At 38.9% G+C, this 22,779-nt stretch overlaps 5 protein-coding genes across 7 annotated transcripts; 3 read left to right on the top strand and 2 right to left on the bottom strand.

Moving 5' to 3' along the window:
* The first annotated feature begins 531 nt into the window (after positions 1-531).
* snRNP-U1-70K (small ribonucleoprotein particle U1 subunit 70K) lies at positions 532-6,149 on the top strand. The gene is made up of 7 exons (XM_043410466.1): positions 532-971; positions 1,086-1,268; positions 1,368-1,430; positions 1,523-1,604; positions 4,520-4,763; positions 4,848-5,203; positions 5,385-6,149. The coding sequence occupies exons 1-7, from the start codon at positions 828-830 to the stop codon at positions 5,543-5,545; spliced, it is 1,233 nt and encodes a 410-aa protein (XP_043266401.1). The 5' UTR covers positions 532-827; the 3' UTR covers positions 5,546-6,149.
* Positions 6,150-7,012: 863 nt separating this feature from the next.
* On the top strand, positions 7,013-13,001 carry Tudor-SN (Staphylococcal nuclease domain-containing protein 1). The gene is made up of 9 exons (XM_043414431.1): positions 7,013-7,361; positions 8,056-8,177; positions 8,282-8,424; positions 8,492-8,980; positions 9,072-9,549; positions 9,648-10,284; positions 10,371-10,820; positions 10,934-11,137; positions 11,217-13,001. Exons 1-9 carry the CDS (start codon positions 7,290-7,292, stop codon positions 11,325-11,327), a joined length of 2,706 nt encoding a protein of 901 aa, XP_043270366.1. The 5' UTR covers positions 7,013-7,289; the 3' UTR covers positions 11,328-13,001.
* On the bottom strand, positions 12,975-14,819 carry LOC122407947 (methylosome protein 50-like). Its single transcript, XM_043414439.1, has 5 exons — positions 14,507-14,819; positions 14,077-14,413; positions 13,780-13,952; positions 13,527-13,713; positions 12,975-13,439 (listed from the first exon to the last, which is right to left on the bottom strand). Exons 1-5 carry the CDS (start codon positions 14,622-14,624, stop codon positions 13,220-13,222), a joined length of 1,035 nt encoding a protein of 344 aa, XP_043270374.1. The 5' UTR covers positions 14,625-14,819; the 3' UTR covers positions 12,975-13,219.
* A 947-nt stretch (positions 14,820-15,766) lies between these two features.
* LOC122407958 (protein OPI10 homolog) lies at positions 15,767-17,466 on the bottom strand. The gene is made up of 3 exons (XM_043414450.1): positions 17,123-17,466; positions 16,773-16,902; positions 15,767-16,649 (listed from the first exon to the last, which is right to left on the bottom strand). Exons 1-3 carry the CDS (start codon positions 17,150-17,152, stop codon positions 16,219-16,221), a joined length of 591 nt encoding a protein of 196 aa, XP_043270385.1. The 5' UTR covers positions 17,153-17,466; the 3' UTR covers positions 15,767-16,218.
* A 464-nt stretch (positions 17,467-17,930) lies between these two features.
* LOC122419165 (LITAF domain-containing protein) lies at positions 17,931-22,723 on the top strand. Of its 3 annotated transcripts, none has more exons than XM_043433481.1 (4): positions 17,931-18,468; positions 19,415-19,547; positions 19,650-19,806; positions 20,049-22,723. In XM_043433481.1, the coding sequence occupies exons 2-4, from the start codon at positions 19,430-19,432 to the stop codon at positions 20,152-20,154; spliced, it is 381 nt and encodes a 126-aa protein (XP_043289416.1). In that variant the 5' UTR covers positions 17,931-18,468; positions 19,415-19,429; the 3' UTR covers positions 20,155-22,723. The 3 variants fall into 3 exon arrangements, with proteins under 3 accessions (XP_043289416.1, XP_043289414.1, XP_043289417.1); XM_043433479.1 differs by having other exon boundaries at positions 17,934-18,464; XM_043433482.1 differs by lacking the exon at positions 17,931-18,468 and adding an exon at positions 18,597-18,726.
* Positions 22,724-22,779: the final 56 nt, after the last annotated feature.

The following is a 22,779-nucleotide window of genomic DNA, read 5'->3' as shown; positions in this document are numbered from 1 at the left end:
CGTCAGTCACGTATTTTAGCGATATAGGTAATTTTGCATGAAAAGAATCGTACTTAATTTGATATGCGCATCGATTTTTTTATGATTCGAGAATTCCATAGTCAGCGAAGTTCACGGAAGTTCCGTTGACCACTTGGCAGCACTGCATATATCATTATTCCATCTATTATAGGTTATGAGAATACGACCTCGCAATGTATGATTTTGTTCGATTATCCATTCTATTATCCAATATTATTATCTTTTCTCCCTAATCCCTCTATTTCCCTAATGAGTTTTATCGTGGTTTTATTACATTTAAAAATCATGGCGTTATTAAACGATTTCGCAACATTGTGCACATCTTAAAATCTACTATGGGACTATGGGTGCTCATACAGAAATTTCATAAAAAATTGTTGGCTTCGTTATTGATGCATAAATATCTGAGATAGTTTTAGACCAATAAGAATCAAGGCATTGGAAGGAGAAACGGGTAACCACCAGCCGCCGGGCCGCCGCCGCCGCAGCCCGCAGTCGACACCGACAAAAAGTTCAGCGGGTCGGCAGAGGGGACAACGAGCGATTGTCAGCGGCGCCTTCAGCATCCGCCGCTTGAGCCTCTAGCGCTCAGAGTGGTTTTACACGCGCATAAGAAGACGCCATTTTGTCAAGTCTGTGTTGTTAAATGTGTTGGACCGATATAATCTCTCCAATTGAGCCTCCTCGCTCCTCGCCTAGGGCCAGTAAAGCAGTAGTAGCACAGCTAGAGCCAATTTTCTTTTATATAATCCACAAAATCGGTCGTTTTCTATACCTGCAACGATCGATGTGAGGTTGGTTGAAAAATGACACAATTTTTGCCACCAAATTTATTGGCACTATTTGCCCCACGCGATCCCATTCCGTATCTACCACCGGTCAACAAGCTACCCCATGAGAAGAAAAATGGTGGATATCTCGGGGTTGGCGGATTTCTTCAATTCTTCGAGGTTTGTTTCTCATTACGATCATAATTCTTCATCTGTTTTTGTAAATTCCATTACGCTTGCATCCAGCCCCAGCGTCGTTGATGCGACATGATTTTGTTTTGTGTTTCTTGACAGGATCCCAAGGATACACCACCTCCGGTGAGGGTAGAAACCCGTGAAGAACGTCTCGAAAGAAGAAGAAGAGAAAGAGCCGAGCAAGTCGCTTACAAACTAGAACAAGAAATAGCATTATGGGATGCTGCTCGCATATCAAATGTCACGGCGGATCCTTTCAGAACTTTGTTCATAGCACGTATTGTGAGTACCATTTACTCAAGCTTCTCGTATCTGACCCTGGCGTTCTTCTATTGAATTTAGCTAATTTCTTTTTGTAATACAAAATTTCTCTTCCCATAGAATTACGACACCTCTGAATCAAAACTAAGACGAGAATTTGAAGTTTATGGTCCGGTAAAAAAAGTAAGTCTCGATCGACGTTGCAACAACACGATGAATTTTATTATCTTATTTTATTGTACTTTAATGTTAAAATGTAATTTTGCCCCTTTCAGATTGTTGTTATTCACAATACTATCAATGGAAAACCCAGGGGATATGCGTTCATCGAATACGAGCATGAGAGGGACATGCACTGTAAGTAGAAAATCCGCTCACAAAAAAGTTGAGCAGAACCGATGAAAACTTTCCCGTAATCTGTTGAAAAAAGCATTTGAAAAAAGAAAAGAAAAAAAAACCAAGGAAAAAGAGAAAGTTCATCATGTTGTTTAGCGTCACGTCCCACCAGAAGTAGTCAGAACGGGGTGCCGGTTCACGGTTAGACGATACTGCAGAAACGATTTTTTTCTCTTAATTTGCGGTACAGGGGTTCCTCGCCATACACTCCCTAAAAGCTAGAGGAAAGAAATTTCACATAAAGCCATACTCTGCTGAATGCATTGAAAAGAAAAAAGAATAATTGAGACAAAAAATTATGGTTAACGAACTGAAAGAGAAATATTGGTTAATTAATGCAGTTTTTATCTTGTTCTTGGTACAGCGTGGTGGCCGCTGCCGGCAACTAGTGCCGTTCACTATTCCATGCAAAATCCCTGAACCTGCCTGATAAAGATAGGTTTGTATGTGTGGTAAGATCCAACATACAACAACGTTTGTCTAGAGTCTATTAATTATCCTCTTTACGATTATTCGATTTTATACGTTTGACAACAATAGAAAGATCAAATTACTTTCATTGCAATTGAAAAGAGCTGGATCGAGGCTGTAGAAGGCGGTGGTACATGGTAAACCGAAAAATTCGTACTCCGCCTTCGTCTCGAAACAGATCATTTTCGGGAAGATATTGAGTCGCCATCGATATTCCACAATAATCATTGTTTTTCAATGAATTTGACGATAAAGAGATGAAAAACAAATGAAAAATTAGCATTCTACATTGAAATTGATTGATGGACTTGCAGGGAAAAGGTTCAGGGACTCGATAAGTGGAAAGTAATCATTTCATAAACGCGCACGATTGTCCAGTAAGTTGGTACCGGTGTTTTCACTCGTAGATTAACGTTAACCAGAGTAGTCGAGGTCATTATTGCGTGCATCCAAAAAGTATGCATCTTCACGGGGATAAATGAACCCCTTTTTCGATAGGACCAATTGAATCATTCGTTATTTTCGTACTGGAGACTAATCTTATTTATAAATTCGCAATGAAGAAGCAGCGGATTTTCCGACTCGTTTCACCCGAATAGTAATGGGGGAGGAACATCTCTTTTCATGCCTTTCTTCCAAAAAATTCTCATAACAATTATAATTAATCGATGAATCAAAAAAATTAAGGCGATACACGATGATATGTAAACCCTCTAATCGTTTGGACCCTTTGACACACTTTGCACGAGACGATCACGATAAACAAAGTCCCAATTATATCAATCTCGATATAGAATACTAATTAGTCTCTATCCGTCGTTGGCTAATCGCGTCATTCCAAAGCTCTTTTAGTATTTCTTATAAACAGTACTGTGTATATATGAGAAGCATGATTCAGTGAGAAAATGCATATCACTATACGTAAAACGAAAAAAAAAAAAAACAAAAAAACAACAGAAAATAACTGAACTCGAGCATAAAATACATATAAAACAATTATTAATTGCGCACGGTCTGGTCGTAAGTAAAAAAAAAAAAAAAAAAAAAAAAACAACAACTTTCAATGAAAAAAGCGCACCAGGTAAAAGAAAAAAGAGAGAAAAATGAGATATACGGCTTGGGAGATTCGTACGAAGACTTGGGCCACCAATTTCCAATGAATAGCGTACGCGCTGGCCTACCTATCCCCGCGTGTCACTTACAAGTTCATTATCACGAATATAAAAAGTACTACTTCTAAAACTTTGAGTTAACTTCCGTACGTAAGTAGCCGCGGTAGGTATTTTTTTGTACATATTGCTATGTCAACTTGACCTTTATTTTCTTCATTTTTTTTCGTTCAATCAATGAAATGAATTTTGGAAAAGCAATATTAGTCTTAAGCTATACTCGCACATGATTTGTGACGATGAGTTGATCAGCACGCGCGCGACAGATTGAACAATCGCATTCTTTCTCATGATTATCGTCAATATAGTCTAAACTAAGAGGCAAATCGAAAGTAAAATATTCAAGAACTCACTGAAATTCTTCCTTTTCTTTCCCAGCTCTGTATACAAGCATTGGAACACCATTCGACTTGTTCCATTCTATTCCTTCGATAGTTCCCTTCGACAGAACAAGAAAACATCCATTCCGTCTACTAAAAATTCCCGGTTACTAAAAAATTTTCCTTTCTGTCTGTCTTCTCAGTGTGACCGTGTACGCTGACAATCATAACAAACGATACGTTTGGAGAATACGATCGGATATCGTTTGATTTTTTGTTCAAATTTTTCTAGTAAAATGTGGCGTTGTCACTCGTAAACATAATTTTCCTTGCTCGTTTTCAATGCTGGATATTATTGAACGTTCGAACAAAATAATACCAATTACAAGCGAGACACCGTGAAAGTATTTCAACGAGCCCGAATAGGAAAAATCTTCTTTTCTTCCCCTTCCCCCCGAATATATGTTTAAATAAACATGGCAAATCCCGCTGCAACATTTTGCTTGAAAATAATGATGAAAAATTAAACGCGTTTGTCGCAACGTGCTATCGGATCTTTCAACCACCGGTAAACGGTGTTATTCTCATTCCATGAATTATCATGCTATTTGGGGGGAAAAATGCGTGCAGCGAGCCATTGGGTAAGATGGCAAAAGACACGGGGATTGTGCGAAACAGGTATCGCGAACGTCTTCCCCTTGCTCCAATGAAAGGAATGAACAAATAAAAAATGTACGATCGCAAAAGTATGAAAGAGAAAGTTTAACGTACTTTCTTGAGATTAAATTTGTTTTTGAAAATAACATTCGAACTGTAAGAGACGCGAGGAAAAGAAATTAAAAAAAAAAAAAGAAATTTAGGTAAAAAATGTGAAAGGCAATGCGGAACTATATTTTTGGAAATTCGGTAATTCTAGCTGCGTATAAGCACGCGGATGGTAAGAAAATAGATGGTCGAAGAGTATTGGTCGATGTGGAACGCGCAAGAGCGGTCAAAGGATGGCTCCCACGGAGACTCGGCGGTGGATTAGGAGGTACGAGGCGCGGTGGTCCCGACGTCAATATCAAGCACTCCGGTAGAGAGGACAACGAGCGTGAACGAGAACGATATCGGCTCGAACGTGAGAGAGAGGCATCCGGTCGTGGCCTCGACAGAGATCGGTGAGTAACGATTCCCCCACATTTCACTCACTTCGGATGCTCAGGTCTGAGAAAATTTAACAAAAAATGTAAATTACTCAACAGCGAGCGAGATCGCGTGGACAGAGAACGCAGGAGATCGCGAGATCGAAAGCGTCGGAGTCGCAGCAGATCGAGAGATCGGAAAAGACGACGAAGTCGCGATCGAGGAGCCGAGCCCGAGATCGAGGAGATTCAGAGAGAGGAGAGACCTCGAGGAGAGCGAAGGGATCGCGATCGCGATCGGGAAAGAGAACGGAAACGAAGACGCTCTAGAAGCACCGAGAGAACCGAGCGTGAACGCGGTGAGCGCAAACGCGTTAAGCGTGATCGGGAGCGTGAACGTCGCGATCGCAAAGATCGCGGAGATCGAACCGACGAGGATACCAAGGAAATTCGAATCAAGGAAGAACCGATGGATGGTACGCGCTCGAGCTTCTTTCAAATATTTAGTTCCGTTGCAATATCCATAGGAGAAAGGAGAAGTGGGGGGGGGGGGGGGGGCGACAATAAACAGCAAATCAGAACATTTTTATCCGCCATTGATCGCTCGTTGGAGTATCGCGTTTGTACTAATTTCAATGTTTTTCTTTCGTTTTACAGATTATCCAGATTACAACAACACATTCTCCAGCTCAACCTCGTACTTCGCTAACGTTAAGTACGAAGACGATAACGACGAGGTAGAGGAGAAGTATAGAATTCCGGAAGGTCGGCCCGAACCGCCTCCCTATAATAATTACGACTCTGTACAGGATTATTGAACTATCAAATGTCAAATTTTTGTCCTCTTTCGCTCGACATTTCATTTGCACAATGAGACGACGACACGAACGATTGTTGAAATCCCGCTGTCCTTTCATTAACGAATCTTAGGAATAACAAATGCCCCCCTCCTCGCCCTCACTTTACCAGATTGATTACCGTGTTTACCAATCTTTCGCGTGCGTACGTACGTTCCTGCGTATGTGTTCTCGAACAGAAATGAAAAATATGAAGCTCCGCTGACCCGCCCCCCTCCCCGTTCTGTTGAATTCTTTTGACGAAATGTTTAACCTTTTTGCTTTGCCCTTTCCGTCGTCCCCCAATTTCTAGCGCACCGTGCGGATGTCCGGTAATATTCATCTTAACGCATTCACAGCAGATCGGAAGGAAGCAAAATAATTCAACGATATAAAATAACAATTTGACCGATGTGCGTCGGTCGCGATCCGCCTCCTCCTCTTGTCTCTGGCGTCGATCGAATCAATTGATGAGAAATGAAATACATTCAATCTGTATATAATACGATGTAACTCTAATCAACCAACTTTCATTGCTGTATGTACATTTATACATATAGAAATAAAATGAATAAAAACACTCGTATACATGTTTGGAGTCTTATACGGCGATTTATGTTGAAACATCTCTAAGCGTAAATGCCGAAAGTAGTTATCAAAATTGTATAACTGTGTTTGGTGAACTTTCTACCAAATTTTCGTGGAAAAATGAAAATCAAAATTTCCATATGTTGATAATCAATTTTTCGATAACCAACGTACCATAAGTAGGATATGAAGGAATCTAGATATTTTGACCTACCAAATGGATATGCGCTCTGAGAAAATTTGAACAGTTATATTCGATCGCGCAATCTGTGATCCTGATTAAAAATGATTAAAATTTATTATGTATTGTCTGCGTCATATCCAACTGAGCGAGTGATTACGAGATAATGAAGATGTCAAAATACGTAAAACAGCAGCAGGTGCAACGAACTCTTATCCATCTGCTCGCTCGCACGTAAAAACTGAACCAAAAGTAAACACGCGATGTACAATTTTTTTTTAACACTCGCTCGTGCTGCGAGTTTATTTTCGTGCATCCTTGTGAAAATGAAGGTGAGAAAGGCGGCATTGAGAATCATTGAAACGCGAGTTAAAAAGAGAGGGAAAAAAAGCAATGAAACATAAAAAATATTGAAACAGTAGTGATACCGCATGCCGGTTCATTCGTTGGTTACTACCTGAGGGGTTAACCGAACGTGCGCATGGAGCGATCCGAAGGATGAAGAATTATACACAACAGTGAACAAGGTGGTACACGTCGTCGTCGTGTTATCATGAATCTAAGGATCCTGGATCGGGAATCGGGGTGATGGAAGCGTGTGGTAGAGCGCGTGGCGGTCGACTCGGTGGAGTGTCGCGTGTTGCCACATCACCATCGTGGCCTAAACGAAAGCAGCAGCAGTTTCATTAATGCCCGTACGTTAGATCGCGCTCGTGGTGCCGACTACGTGGTTGACCGTAAAACGAGATCGAGACTCACCCTGGTACAGAATAGTTCCAACAATGCGTTCTTATTCCTGAACTTGATCAAATAAACGTTGGATCGTAAACGACAAGACAGAGCTGAGAATCAAGAAAAAGCAATCGTGAATTCAAGAATCAGGTCGATCGCGTTTGCGGTTCAAAGAAACTTTTTTCGAGATACTCGGTGTCGCGCGCGCGGATACTAATCAGCATCATGAGCACGCCGCAGCAACAGCAACAGCAGCAGCAACAGCATGTCGAGTTGAAACACGGTACCGTTAAGCTTGTAAGTGCCACAAGAATTAAATTAATAACAACGATCTTCACTTTCCGGAGCGAACTGAACTGGGCCAGCCTTTTTTTTATTTTATCATGTTCATCATAATATTTTGGTGTGCTAAGTGTGTGATGCGGGAACGGACGAGCCAGCTGGTACAGAAAACCTATTATTTCGGCGCGTCTCGCAGCAGCTCGTGGTACACCTCAAAAAAACGCCCTTTCCTTTTGCTTCATTAATTTTAATTCATCGTTTGCTTGTACCATCAATTTCTTGACGTATCGACTATCTCATCCGAGTTTTGACTTTTCTCACTTGAATCTTCGTGAATAATACGCGCGGAAACCGGAAGAAGCTCGCGCGACACTCGACCAATAACCTCCTTTTACACGCGGCGATGAATCCACCATACATTTTTACATTTTTACAATAATCTCCTCCAGGGCTATCGGGAGCCATAGCCAATCCGAGAAAATAGCGGTATCGTCTATCAAATTCGACATATCCTTTTTGGAAAGCATATGGTTGTGCATTTGAATCAACTTCATTTAACAAAACTACTGCTTTTCTTAAAACTTTCATCCAATTGATCTCCGAAAAAAACGGTGCTCCATTACTGTGGCAAACTGAACAATTTCAATAGATTTTTTATTAGATTCCACAGTCGTTGCTTCCCCGTTGATCAGAAGGCTTGTTTTTTCAGATTGTTTCGGGAGATACCATCACGATCAGAGGTCATCCAAGGCCCAGTGGCCCTGCTCCGGAGAAAACTGTCTGTCTTTCCAATATTACTGCTCCAAAACTGGGTCGCAGAGGAAATTCAAAGTAAGAGAGGGGCTATTGAAACAGGGCACGTGAGAAGGACACGGGGACGAATGTAGCGACGTTTGTCAAAATTTCTAACGTATCTGTGTATTTAAAACTTGCAGCGCTGACGAAACCAGAGACGAGCCTTGGGCCTGGGAAGCACGAGAATTTCTGAGGAGAAAACTCATTAGCGAAAATGTTACTTTTGCGGAAGAGAAATCTGTCAGTGCTAGTCGAACATACGGCTCGGTTTGGATTGGAAAAGGTAGTAATTGGTAGCACGAAAGCCCACATTTGGCATGAATGAAAGATTAAATTTGGATAATTTGCAGATGCGAACGGGGAAAATGTGGCCGAATCTCTGGTGTCGGAAGGTCTTGCGACTGTGAAACGAGACGGCGTGCGTAATCCGAGTCCTGCGTTGTTACGCCTGCAGGAACTCGAGGATGCAGCAAAGGCCGCTGGCAAGGGTAAATGGTCCGGGGAACCGTCCTCTGATCATATTCGTGACGTCAAATGGAGCGTTGAGAATCCCCGAGTGATCGTCGACAAGTACGGGGGCAAGCCTGTTAAAGCCATTATCGAACACGTTCGCGATGGTTCAACCGTCAAGGCTCTTCTGTTGCCCGACTTTTATCACATAACGCTGATGATCTCGGGCATACGATGCCCCCAGATCAAGTCCGAGGGCGGATGGGACGAACCCTTCGCCAAAGAAGCGCAATACTTTGTCGAATGGCGACTTCTTCAACGCGAGGTCGAGGTTATTCTCGAATCTGCCAACAATAACAATTTTGTGGGTAGCATTCGTCATCCAAAAGGTAAAATCACTCGGCAATTAACTACTCCTCTGCTTCTTTTTCTATATTTCCCGCTCCCCCTACCTGATTCGTGCAATATTATTATACGCAGGTAACATCGCGGAACTATTGCTGAAAGAGGGTTTCGCCCGATGCGTCGATTGGTCGATGAATCACATTAAATCCGGAGTCGACAAGCTATACATGGCAGAAAAATTCGCAAAAGAGAAAAGACTACGGAGGTGGCAGGACTGGGTACCTTCTGGTCCTCAGGTTGAATATACCGGAACCGTAATCGAAATAGCTAGTGCCGATTCGATCATCATCAGAACCCTGAACCTTGAAACAAAAAAAATATTCTTGAGCAGCATTCGACCACCGATGAGGGAAAAAAAGCCATCGGATGACAAAAACGCTCCAAGATCGAAAGATTTTCGTCCTCTGTACGATATTCCCTACATGTACGAGGCGCGTGAATTTTTGCGAAAGAAACTCATCCGTAAACAAGTCAAAGTTGTCGAAGATTATATTCAACCGGCCAGAGATACTTATCCGGAGAAGGTCTGTTGCACCGTCATGGTTGGTAAAGTGTGAGTATTTTTATCACATTCCTTGTTCCTCGTCATTCCTCTCGGAGGAGAGATCATCTCTCACATTACGTTGTTCTTGTGCCCTTTTTCCTCCGCAGAAACATTGCCGAAGCAATGGTATCGAAAGGTTTAGCAACGGTAGTAAGATATCGACAGAACGATGATCAACGCTCGTCTCACTACAACGAGCTACTGGCCGCGGAGAACAAGGCTGAAAAATCACAGCACGGTCTTCACGCGAAAAAACAAGTTCCACCCCAAAGAATAATGGACCTTTCTAACGATCAGATTAAGGCCAAATATCACATGTCGGCGTTGAAGAGAGCACGAGGGACCAAAGGCGTCGTTGAGTTCGTTACGAGCGGATCTCGTCTCAAGCTCTTTTTGCCGAAAGAAAATTGTCTAATTACGTTACTGCTCGCTGGTGTCAAAGCGCCACGGAGATCGAGGCCGGCACCTGGCGGTGGTGGGGGTATTATCGAAGGAGAAAAGTACGGCGAGGAAGCGTTTGCCTTCATGAAGGAGCACACCTTTCAGAGAGACGTGGAGATTCAGGTCGAGACGATGGAATCAAAGGGAAGCGGTTTTATCGGTTGGCTTTTTGTCGATGGTGTTAATATGGCGGTTGCGCTTGTCGAGGAAGGTCTCGCCGAGGTTTCGACCTTCACTGAAAACGGCGAGTATCTTAAGCTTCTCAAGGCCGCCGAAGAACGCGCAAAAGCCCAAAAATTGAACGTAAGTTTTTGCGCTACGAACGTAATCTAATACGAACTATTTTAAATATTCCATGATTATGCTTATCAAGATACGTTTCATTGTAGATCTGGAAAGATCGCGTACAAGTCGAAGCTGAAACGGAACAAATCGAAGAAGAGAAAGAAGTGACCGAGCGTAAAGTTGACTATCGTGAGGTCGTAGTTTCCGAGATAACCGAAGCTCTGCACTTCTACGCCCAATACGTTGATCAGCGAAGTATGGTCGAGGGTCTTTTGGCGAGATTACGCCAAGAGCTCGAGGCCAATCCACCTCTGCCAGGTGCTTACAATCCTAAGAGAGGCGAGCTCGTTGCGGCAATGTTCACCGGCGACGATCAGTGGTATCGCGCCAAAGTTGAAAAAATCTCTGGGAGCAACGTCAGCGTTTTTTATATTGATTATGGCAACAGAGAAGTCCTCAACGTGACGAGAACTGCTCCTCTACCCGCTGAATTCGCCGGTGACAAGCCATATGCCCATGAGCATATTATCGCATTTGTCGAACTTCCCGAAGATGTACGTGCTACTACTTATTATTAACCAATTCAGTTCTACCTCGCGGATTACTCATCCTATTCGAATGTACTAATTTTATTCTTTTATCATTCTTCTCAAACGTTTGATGACAGAACGATGACAAGAGAGCCGCGATAACAGCGCTTCAAGAAGATCTTGAAGATAAAACTCTGCTCCTGAACGTCGAATACAAAGTTAACGGGATTCCCGCTGCTACGTTATTGGACGCATCGACCAAGGACGATCTCGTTAAGGCCCTCGTTTCGGAAGGATATCTTCTCGTTGAAAAAAGGGACAGAAGGAGTTGCGCAAAATTGGTAAAGATTCAATAAAATTACATGTTGAAACTTTCATTGATTTGTTACCTGGCTCATCGCGTTATTGTTTGATTCCCAGCTTAGCGAATATCGAGCAGCCTTGCAGGATGCTAAAAAGAATCACCGTCTCATCTGGCAGTATGGGGACATAACGGGTGACGATGCTGTCGAGTTTGGAGTGAGAAAATAAACGCCAATCCCAGATATATTATTCAATCTTGAAATGGCGTGACAAAATATTTAATTAAGAAAAAATACGAGATAAAGAAATGTTAAAACTTGGGGGGAGGGAAGAAGGAATCATCATACTACAGTTACGAAGAGAATTCGGAAAAGGCATAATACTATACACCGCATAATGATAATATAATGTTTCTTTATATTATTATTATTATTATTATTATTATTATTATTATTATTATAAAATAGAGAATGAATGGCTATATTGGCGACACGCGAGTTCCCGCTGGTTGTGATTTCAGCGTAAAATGCATAACCGACGATAAACTAAAGACAGACGTAGGACGAAAGATAAATTGTACATAACGATTAATGATCATGTTAATTAATGAAAGAAACTGGAAAAATAATGAAAATATCATAGTGCAAGGAAGAATCACGTGACAAAAGTCCTTACCTATCTGCCCCTATCTAAACCTTCTCCCTTTTCGCCCCTCAGTACCATCTTTCTGCCTAATAAGACTGCTGCGCGTTTTCGACGACGACCGACCACTATTTCATATTTCGTGTATTATCTTCGTGTCCCTTGTATTACTTCTTATCATCTTAATTGTGATCCCACCATCATCGGATTGTGAATGATTTAAGATTTATTGTTGAAAGAATCGATCGAAAAATTATGTAAAAATATTGAATAATTATTTACCACTTTGGATGGCAATACCATGCAAAGCGACGATGCATGGACAATTAAAAATATTGAATTTTTCATAATAGTGTCTTCGCCCTTGCAATCGTTGTAACACTCGAAGCAGAAAACTGAACTATTTACTTAGTGGGGGGGTACATTTTTCATTTTTAAACCCTCAAATCATTGTTGTAACTTTGAGAGAATTCCAGAAATTTTAAAATCTGGATTGCGCCAACTTTTCGATGTATCGAAACGCAATACACGGTAAAAGGCTGTAAAAATCATGTTCAGGCTCAAAACAATTGTGTAAAAAGAAAAGTTTCACACTCAAGTTACAGAATTTCGGGGTACGAAAAATAATAAATTGATGAAATGTATTTGCGTGTACATGTTAACCCGTGACTCTTACTGTCATCTGAGAAATGTAACGATATTTCCCTCAACAAAAAATTGTTCGTACGTGCTCAAAATAAGTAGTTTATTGAAAATATGCACGGAAAATGTATAAGTGTGCAATGACTTTTCTTCCTTCGGTTTTCATCAAAATATATATATTGAATACCTATATATTTACACTTTTTCTAATGCAATTAATGTTACCAACGTTGATAAACACACTTTCTCCATTGATTTCGAATTTAATCAGCATCTTTTCTCTCTCGTCCCGTGTCAAATATAACAATTAATCATATACAGGGGGGAAGAGGGTGAATGGAAGTCGATTTGAATGGACTTGCAACTACATCACCTTTATGGTTGATTTCACGTCGTGGAATAAATATGAATTTGCGACTCAACTCTAATAAGCTTTTCTTGTTACATCAGTTATCTGTCGGTAAGCATGTACTACCGCAAACCGTCACGTAAACGCGGATAATTGTGAAAATGTCTATGAAGAAATTTGATGATATTTACAAGCAAAAAACCAATTAGCTTTTAAGAATCATGTGTAATCTTGACATTAGATAAGTAAAGATCTTCTATATTATTGAATTTACGTATAAATTCCATCACATTCACCACTTATTTTCATTGTGCATGTTTTTGATTCGGTTTATGAAATAATGGAGAAGAAAACGCGTGTAATATGAATGAAAAGTCCGCACTAGTAACGAGCTTGAGCTGTTAGCTTTTTTGTTTTGTTCCAATTGTTTTCTCGGAATGTTAATAGAAAAAAAGATGAGTAAACGAAACGTTTGATTTTGTTTTCCTTATTGATCATGTACAGGAAGAGTAGCAGAGGATGTCTCTCGGACGATATGTCGTAGCACCGTGTTATCCCAGGCGCAACTGAGCAAATTCTCGTCAAACCATGTAATACCGCGAACAAAGTCATTGTGTCGTTGGTCGTGATAAATAGTGGCAAAATGTTGGTTCGTGTCGAGGACTTTAAGATCGGTGTCATCGCTGCAGGTCGCCAATAAATGCGGCCTAGAATAATGGAACAGTTTTATTTTTTTAATTTCTGCTACAAAATTCTTAGATTTCAAGAATAGGTTTAGCGAACCATATATATACCTTTTTGGATCGAACTTGATTTTGTGGATAGATTTTTTAAAAGAACCAGAATGCATTACAAAGTCTTGTGGTTTCCGGGTGTCGATCAGTGTCACACCGCCATCGACGCTCCCAATGACAAGAGCATTATCATCACTGGGACGCCATGCGATAGCACGTAGTTGGTGTCCAGAATTTGAATATATGACTAGAGAATGAAAATAAATAAGCAACTTTGGCAAGTGTAATGAAATAGACATATTCAAAAACTCACCTTGAGCGGGAGACTCTTGTCTTACATCCCAGACCAAAGCTTCACCGTCGAGACCCGCGGAAGCAAATATGTCATTGCTTCTGGGTTTGGTATCTAGGCAACTGATTATTTTTCTGTGTGCGCTTTCATAAGAGCGTTCGGCCAAAAGATCCTCCAAATTCCAAATTTTTATACTTGAACACAATAATTATCCACTTGACAAATAGTAAATGCAGGTTCAAGACACAAGCGCATAGAAATAATGCTAAAAGAGTTTCATAAACATTGCTGAGAGCAAAGTGAATCACAAGATTTTACCAACAATCAATCCCAGCGGTGATGATGCGAGTTTTCTTGTGAAAAGCAGAAGCGCTTAGTATGGTGTCATCGTGCTGACAGGTGTAGCCAAGACATTGGATCTGTTTGGATTGAGTTACAGGGTTCAAAATAACCTGCAAGATTTGCAGCACTCCACTGTCCTCGACAACAACAAATTTGTCTGTTTCAAGAAAAACGGCATCGCATACACTGCTCTCTGTGGTGGAGCTCACCAAAGCATTGATTTTATCAAAATTGGTCAAATCATTGTAAAGCCAAACAGAACCATTCCAAAGACGGCCGTTTAGATTGCACGCGCCAAGAAGTACTTTTTCATCTGTGAAATTTCGTTTAATTACTTTTATAAGGCTCATTCAATAAAAAACTTGATAATACAATACACGCAAATATGCGTCCTATTTTTATTTACCATTGTATGCCTCAATGAACTGCAGATGTTTATGATCGGTGATCGGTTGATTCAACTTTGTTGAATTTTTGTACAACGCGGTACTATCCGTAGGTGCTATTTCCATTTGCATTTTCATGACCGGGAGAGACAACGATTAGAATGGAATTTCCTTGTCAGAATAATAAGTGAAGAATCTACTGTCAACAAAGACTTTGAGCCGGTATAGGCTGCGTCGAAATTGAGGTTATACACCTTTCCCTCGTGTCGTAAACTTCAACGTACGTTCAACGCAAGTTCAACAACTCAAAACGTGCAGTGATGGTGCTGCTACCTGTACCTCCGGCCATCGGCAGTTCTTCCTTCTTCTCTTCCTAAATGGCCATCTCCCACAGAGGGCATGTGCCACGACGTCTCATTGGTTAGTTGATAGGAGTGTGTGGAGTGACTATCTGAGTAAAGGGTAGTGGCGGGAGTTTTAAAAGCAGATTTCTCATGTACTGCCCGTAATTACTGTATTTGTATTGCCTTCCGAAGCATATATTGGTTTGTTAAAAGTATCATGGAGATCTGACAACCTCTTGATGATGTTGTATCTGACCTTGGACTATATTCCTCTCTCTTTATACGTTTTTTGAGAAAAAATTAGACTTGCGGGACTCCCGCAATACTAAATAGAAATACCATTTTAAATAAAAGTCGCATATAGTCTTTAAGGAAGATCTAGTATTATTCGTTACCCCTAATACCTAGATGGAACGGGATCCAAATTAAAGAGGATTTTTTCCCTTTTAGTTGCCACTGTCGGGCTATTGCAATTTAAGTTGTGTATTTGGTGAAGAGGTATATAATTTCTTAATAGGGTTACCACTCCGCCTCCAGCGTTGGAAACTTTATCTTGCCGAATAATATTGTAGTTAGGAATAACAAAAGGGGTGTTTTGCTTGAAAGACATCGGCTATAGTTGTTGTTCTTCTTCTTCTCTTCCTAATCATCTTATGGCTATCTCCCACTGCCAGGCATCCCCTCTTCTGGACGCACACTTTTTTTATGAAAAACGTTATCGATTTATTCCTCATGAGACAAATAATCGTTAAAAATATAATACCGTAAATAATAAATAGTAGGATACAGGTTGCATGCTTTCACAGCGTGATCTTCAAAAAAGATTGGAACCAATCATGCAACGACCCACTTCTGAATTGTTTCCGCCGAATTAAAGAATACCAGTTACCTGTATCTGACCTTGGAGTATATTTTTTGAGTAAATAATACGCAAAGTTTGTATTTTATGTTAAGTGTATTGTAAAAAAAGTTTGCAGAAACATTTGCTTACAAATCACAAGCCATATTGAGCGTATAAATTCGAATTGTCACAACAACAAACGCACGTGGTTAAACGAATGGTAAGACGTGAACCCAGGAGTGCTAATTGCGCGATTGATATTATTTTTTATTTATTATCGTGTTATCGTGAGAACGAACCGAGTGAACAATTCATAACGAGTATTCAATACGCAATCGAGCCAATGTTCATTAGACCGCTTTAATTATAAATAATTATCACTTACAATGTGGCTAATTGATAGAAATGCAAATTTTCGTTTCAGAAAAAAAAGGCCAAAAAAGTGGTTAACAGAAAGGAGGAAGGTCGTAGGGCAGCTCGGTTCAATTTATGCTGCGCTTATGAGACATTGGAAATAACAATTTCTCAATGGGTTCACGATCAAACATCATGCTTTCCAGAAATTTGGATTTTGCTGTAACCTTCTCTCGAATGTTTCATACCAGCTCTGAACAGAGGACAGAGGTACAAAATTTTCAGTTGGATTAGGAGTCATTTGAGACTGTGTGACAGAAAAGCTAGAAATGTAATTTAAAAAGCTTGTTATCATTTTTTGAGTAAATTCAACAAATGTGTTGGTAGTTGTGGTTGCTACGGCAACAGCCTGTTGCTCTATTATATTCAGAGGTTCCACCGATACCCCAATCTGAGCTACATGGGAAATTTTCCCAATGCCAAATATCCCTAAATTGCTATTTTCAAATTCATGGTTTTTCTTTAAATTTGATATTTTGAAAATAGCCGATGGTTTACAATTGGAAATATATCCTAGGAATTGCCAATTTGGTGGAGCGTTGGGATCCGGCCAACTAAAGTATACTGCAACAATAAAAAAAACTGAACGTGTAAAGAATATTTTTTTAACATAGTGTCAGAATTTCATTCGCAACTATGAGGATGAATTTGTAAATGTTATATTATTGAAGGAGATAAATATATTACCGGCACCACCCATTCCCTCTGGAAACGGTACAGTCCCTGTGAGAAAAAGACCAATGTGGTTGATATTGTCGGCATCATTGACCGTTATAAGAAACTGTGTTTCTCCAACTTGTTGAAAGTCCGTTTGAACCTATAGGAAAGTAGATAGACAGGGTTAGAAATCCACATGATTCACAGGAATGTATGAAAGTTCAACTATCTCGCATCGGGCAATTCAGGCAAACGTCAACGCTCTTGACGTTGAGCAGTACGCGGCCGGTCGAGTCAAAGGACGCGGACAGAGGATAAATGTAAGCTAAGCTCATGAAGCTTACATGTCAACCGATTTTACTATATGTTATGAATCTCACCAAACGACTGGCGACTAGTAATCCAAACATCGTTTTTCGATATATTATAACATTTTTCGTTGCCGATAATAACCAATAATGACAAGTCAGTTTGATAAAAAAAAAACGAAGAAAGTACGTTCTTGTTAACTTAGCATGTATTCTATATTCGAAAATAAATGAAATGCCAAAAACCGTAAACACCGATTTAGAGTTAAAAAGACGACGAAATGACGAAAGTTTTTGCTCGGCTTGGTTTCGGATTGAGTATGAAAGTATTGAAACGGAAAGACTGTGACAAGGTTGGAAAAAGCTTTGCCACCACAGCGCGCGTTAACCGTGGACCATCGACTACATGCTCCCAATGAGAATCGACCAAAAATAATAAAAAATCTACATGCTTAGCCGCGGCCGCGAGCGCCGATTGGAGTCTCTGAAGTTGATCAAAAGATACGAGAATATCGAGGATAATTGTTGGCAAGGTAGGATGGTTAAGATGGTAAAGCAGATCCCTACGCCAAGTTTATATATATATATTATAGCGGTTAAAAAAATTATATAGAATTGCGTTTCGTCGTGCGGTATGGTCGGTACCGTCGGTACGGTCTAGTCTCATCATTATAGGGCTGTGAACTTATTCCCCCCTATTTCGTTCAAACCATTCTAGATATTGCTGCTGATATTATCACCACATGGCCGTATGGTTTTAAGCTGCTCTAGGAGCGCAGACGAGAGCCAACCACAAATAAAATGATTTTTTTTTTAAAACAAAAAAAAGAAGAAGACATCTGCTGACATCTGTTAAGATCTTTTTTTGTTCGTCCTCCCGGATCTCGCCCGACATTTGACTTGACACTGTCGGCGGACCCAACATCATAAAAAAATAACAAGGACCGACGCACACGAGAGTGAGAGAACGAAAACATAGATAGATTTAGCAGATCGTGAGCGGGATTTGTCCATCGAGTTACCAGCTTCCCAGCAGCTACCGCATATCGTGAATCTGGGTGTGATGTTTATTCGAAAAAAACTGTGATCTCGGATTTCCCGGATTGGTCATTCGATCAACCTGACATATTCACAATCAATGGACGTGATTTAAAGCGAGTTCTTGTGTTCTCAAATTCTCATTCTCACGCGAATGATCTACAGTTTTTTCTTTCGAATACACGATAAAGCTGACGCAGTTTTCATCTTCACCCACGAATTTTATACAAATCGAGTTGTCGAAACTACTGTGTTGTGTTAGGTGCTGGGTGTAATAAAATCCGAAAAAACAACGTTTGGCTAGTACCAGCACAGCCGAGTACCCAAGCAAGCGGTTTTTTTTATCGTTTCATCGTCTTTTCTTTGTCTTTGACAAGTGAGTGAGTCCTTCAAAACATTTATAATTATCAACTCTATGTAAAGACAAATCTGTGACCAATTTTTTACCGTAATTCACCTTGATCGTTATACATGAATATTCATATTATCAAATATGTCTTGCATGACATATCCAGTATTATGTATATTATTTCGTTTCGCAATTAGGTCACGTATATTTAGGCACGCGTCATTCTTCCGTTTCCCCGGAGTAAACGAAGTAAACCAAATGCAGACGCGATTCTCTCTTCGATTCTTTCGTAAATTTTATTTTCTCTCATTTAATAGTTGACTTCATCCAGTAATGATCCAAATCTGAATTCGTCAAAGATCTTCCTGCTAAATATATAATAGTCTCTGAATGACCTTGAAAACAACATGCTTTTAATATATTCCTGATTAAAAAAATTTACATCTGTGCTGAGCTTGTAATCTATTGTTAAGTTATCCGAATCAACATATTTACTAATTACTTTATCACCCAAATAGTATTATTATACCTCCTATTTATGTATATCATTGGCATTACCAATAAGTATTCGAGTAGTAACTGACAAATAAGAATTCAACACAATGCAAAATACAACCGTCCCAATTGTTTTTGTTATGGAAATTTTTTAATACGGTTATTTTATATTAAGGAAGATTCAATTTATTTGATTATGCAAGATTTGAAGATTTGACACTGACTGAGATTTGACTAGCAGTGCTATGTCAAAGAAATAAGAGTCAAATAAAGTAGACTTATTATTATATTATTTCATTATAGATTATATATGATTATATATATGAATATTATCTATTCATTATAGATTATATATATAATATATATCTATATATATATAGATTATATATTATACATGTTTTTGGCAAAAATTTTTTCCGTTATTTATCCTTCATTCGAAATTGAGTTACAAGATATGAAATTTTATTGTATTTATGATATAGAAAAGTCTTTTCAACATGTACAAAAATGGACCTCCGCCTTCTTATGACGAGCCCCCTCCATCCGCACCACCCAGCTACTTCCAGAGTTTGGGCGGAGTACCACCAGCCAGTCCGTTCACACCTGCTCAGACTTGTAATTATTGATTTTTTATTTAACAGTAAAATATTTTAAGTTGTTCTTGACATGTAATTGATAAATTTTGCGCAGAGAACTATTAATTTATTCTCCTTCCAGATGCAAATGGACCTACAATTTTAACAACAATAGTCCCGTTGGGACCAGGACCAACTCACACAATTTGTCCCCAATGCCATTCGGAGATTGATACAGCGACAAAGACAGAGCCAGGAATGATTGCATATATCTCTGGGATGGTAATCGCTCTTTTAGGGTCAGTATTTAGAAAATTGGAGACGATACTAAATAGTCATGACTATAAAATAATATCAAAAGGATAATTGTATGAAAAGCTATACTAAAGATGGTGGGAACCTGTTCTTGTTAGTATGAGAATCTAATATATAAATTTAATGGAATTCAGCACGTTCTATGAACGAGCCAGATGTTTTCTGGGCTCATTTATGAGTTCAATAGAAACTAATACGTATCACGAATCTCTATAATTGGAATCAGGTGTTTTCTGGGCTGCTGTCTAATTCCATGTTGTATCGATGAGTGCATGGACGTTCATCATACCTGTCCAAACTGCAAAACTTATCTGGGACGACACAGGAGATAATTCATCGTGTCTACGGGAGTCGCTGCGTTCTGGTCATTACAACGGGACCACCGCACTATGTGTGGGATATTTCCTTCATTACCCACACTTGTGGAAAAAAACAGATCGATAAGAAACAGCAGAATTGTGGATTCTGTATCGATTTAAAAAGAAAAAAATCCGCTACCCCGGCACCGTCGCTCGCTTCTGGTTTTGTCGAAGCAAAAACATCATATCAAAAGGATTCATTTGAATCGAATTCAACGATCTAGCATTCGCCATAACGTGCTCACGATTTCATCAAATCTATTTGTTCGATCAAAAAGTTTTAGAAACCACATTGAGATACACATTTGAAATAAGTTAACCCTTATGAACATTGAGAGCACTTTTTTTGAATAATTGTAATAATATTAATTCCACAAAGTTATCTCCACCCAATATCAGAAAAATATGGTTTCAGTTACACAATACGTATTATTTTATTTCATTTTTTCAAGCGTGCACAATTTTTTTTCCTTTTTTATTGAAAGATCCTTGTTTTGACTTTCTTTGAAAAAAAAAACAACTAATGCGTATTCAGGATAAAAAACAGTGAATAGTAATGAATTCTTTGACGCGATTATAAACAGATGACATAAGTATTGGATACAATCGAATCCAGAATGTTAATACGGAAGGGTTAATATCATTATTATTATTGATTAGCCTTTATTCGAATGTTGTTTATGCTCGACATTTGAACACTCGTTTTCGAATGTCCAAGAAAATTGGAGTCCCCAATTATTGTAATTTCTCTATGACTAGTATAAGTCTCGTTGACGTTACAAACAAAATGAATCTCACTTCTATTTAGCCCAATACTTGTCAAAATAGGTATCTATAACGCTTTGTAATTTTATTCAAAATTAATTTTTTCATTAAAAAAAAGCTTTTTCGATTACTCCCTTTAGAATTAAAAAAAAATAGTAATAATAATTTTGTCATGACTCTCGCAAAAAACTGTGCCTTTATCGAAAATAATATTTGAACTTGCTTCTTCCGATGTATACTATGAGTAATGCTTCTCATTACTTTCGAAAATTTCGCTGAATTATCAGCATCTCATATTTGTTCTAACAACAAAACACGAATCTCTATACGACCGCTTAATATTGAATAAGTAGACAAAATGAGGAAATACACTGGAAATACATTCCAGCAAATTGTTCATTTGCCCCACATATTTAACTTCCCATACAATTGAAAAAAAAAAAATATTTTTTCTCACATTCGAGTCATCATCTATTATAAGATTCACCCTCGAACTTGAGTCAATTCAGTTGCACACAAATTGTGCGCGAGCTTCGATACAACTTTTTTCGTGTTGATATTTAAATTGACAAAAATTCGCTGTTATTTTTGTCTCGGGTGCCTTATAGTAATAATAATATTATTATTATTTTTAATAACACTACACGTGCCTTATACCAATATAAAAAAATGTTAGCATTGCAGTATATGTACCAGAGCCAATGAACGTTTTGGATCGAATTATGTCAAAATTCGACTCATAACTATTATGCACATAATATCTTCGTGAATTATAAATTGCATCTTTGGTATGAAATATACGTGGTAAATTGAGGAATTGATTTATATAGAGGTAGCTGAGCTCGACGATGCGCTAGTCAAATAAGTCTTGTACGTGCGAGAATATATATTTCAATCAACAACAATCGACACTATCCAATTATCATAGGTTTGATATGAAGTAATCATTGTCAGCAATTAATTATTTCTGACGTGTTAACGTCGAATATTGTCCAGTACGTTTGACTTGTTCAATTTTTCAAGAAATGTGCAACCATACACTACTCGTTCTGTTTTTTTTCCACTTTTCACCTTTCATAAATTGGAGGGTGTTTTCTATTTGCTTCACATAATCATCGCACTGTGTTCATCTACAGCCTCATTTTTCAAACATATCTGCAGATTAGTTCTTTTATATTTATCAAATAATGCGTACAATATGTATATTGGACATGAAAAAGAAAAAAGTGAGGTGAAATAGCCAGTCGCCACTGTCGCCAGCTATGCACTGTTAGTTGCTGGATTGTATAAGTTGGGAAGCGTGTAGAAAATGGTCTTGTTGCACTCTTCCGTATCCAAGAATAATGAAGATGGGGCAATTACGCGTAGCAGGTGATTAGGTATTTTCTTTCTCCTATATTTGGAACAAACGGAATTCAAATTGCACAGGGGCAAGACTAAAATATTTGTTTTCGTTCTTTAATTGAACGGAATTACAATTATGTATTAGCTGAGTATTTTTTTCTTTTTGTTATCAATCTTGCACTTCGCATCAACTCGATTGGTATACAAATATATGCTGACAAAGTTTACAGACTATGATATATTTGGATATACATTTACAAAGCAACTGTACGAATGAATAGAAGAAACCTTTGCGATATTTACAAATGCAGCAGTAACAAAAATCAAGCGCCATTTACAACAAAATGTATAATCAATTTATATAGAATTGTATTACACACATTTTATAACAACAAATATTTACCAGCAAAAATATACGTTTGTCTAAAAATGATACGTTTTATATTTATTGTTTTTGTGATTTATTTCGTTCATTAAACGTTTTCATTT

The sequence above is a fragment of the Venturia canescens genome, chromosome 1 (assembly GCF_019457755.1).
Source record: "Venturia canescens isolate UGA chromosome 1, ASM1945775v1, whole genome shotgun sequence".
Taxonomy (NCBI): Eukaryota; Metazoa; Arthropoda; class Insecta; order Hymenoptera; family Ichneumonidae; genus Venturia; species Venturia canescens.
This window is presented reverse-complemented; position numbering and strand designations above follow the sequence as displayed.

What these genes read in the sequence shown, in the direction of transcription:
- LOC122407958 (XM_043414450.1), bottom strand. Translation starts at nt 17,152, where the DNA reads ATGTTTGGATTACTAGTCGCCAGTCGTTTG. An exon ending in TACTAGTCGCCAGTCGTTTG is followed by an intron (nt 16,903 to 17,122) that starts GTGAGATTCATA and finishes ACTTTCCTATAG; the next exon opens with GTTCAAACGGACTTTCAACA. An exon ending in AGAGGGAATGGGTGGTGCCG is followed by an intron (nt 16,650 to 16,772) that starts GTAATATATTTA and finishes TTATTGTTGCAG; the next exon opens with TATACTTTAGTTGGCCGGAT.
- Tudor-SN (XM_043414431.1), top strand. Translation starts at nt 7,290, where the DNA reads ATGAGCACGCCGCAGCAACAGCAACAGCAGCAGCAACAGCATGTCGAG. An exon ending in ACCGTCATGGTTGGTAAAGT is followed by an intron (nt 9,550 to 9,647) that starts GTGAGTATTTTT and finishes TTTCCTCCGCAG; the next exon opens with AAACATTGCCGAAGCAATGG. An exon ending in GAAGGAGTTGCGCAAAATTG is followed by an intron (nt 11,138 to 11,216) that starts GTAAAGATTCAA and finishes TTTGATTCCCAG; the next exon opens with CTTAGCGAATATCGAGCAGC.
- snRNP-U1-70K (XM_043410466.1), top strand. Translation starts at nt 828, where the DNA reads ATGACACAATTTTTGCCACCAAATTTATTGGCACTATTTGCCCCACGC. An exon ending in CTTTGTTCATAGCACGTATT is followed by an intron (nt 1,269 to 1,367) that starts GTGAGTACCATT and finishes CTCTTCCCATAG; the next exon opens with AATTACGACACCTCTGAATC. An exon ending in GCATGAGAGGGACATGCACT is followed by an intron (nt 1,605 to 4,519) that starts GTAAGTAGAAAA and finishes CGGTAATTCTAG; the next exon opens with CTGCGTATAAGCACGCGGAT.
- LOC122419165 (XM_043433481.1), top strand. Translation starts at nt 19,430, where the DNA reads ATGTACAAAAATGGACCTCCGCCTTCTTATGACGAGCCCCCTCCATCC. An exon ending in GTTCACACCTGCTCAGACTT is followed by an intron (nt 19,548 to 19,649) that starts GTAATTATTGAT and finishes TTCTCCTTCCAG; the next exon opens with ATGCAAATGGACCTACAATT. An exon ending in ATGGTAATCGCTCTTTTAGG is followed by an intron (nt 19,807 to 20,048) that starts GTCAGTATTTAG and finishes AATTGGAATCAG; the next exon opens with GTGTTTTCTGGGCTGCTGTC.
- LOC122407947 (XM_043414439.1), bottom strand. Translation starts at nt 14,624, where the DNA reads ATGAAAATGCAAATGGAAATAGCACCTACGGATAGTACCGCGTTGTAC. An exon ending in GTTCATTGAGGCATACAATG is followed by an intron (nt 14,414 to 14,506) that starts GTAAATAAAAAT and finishes GAAATTTCACAG; the next exon opens with ATGAAAAAGTACTTCTTGGC. An exon ending in ATCAAGTTCGATCCAAAAAG is followed by an intron (nt 13,440 to 13,526) that starts GTATATATATGG and finishes CCATTATTCTAG; the next exon opens with GCCGCATTTATTGGCGACCT.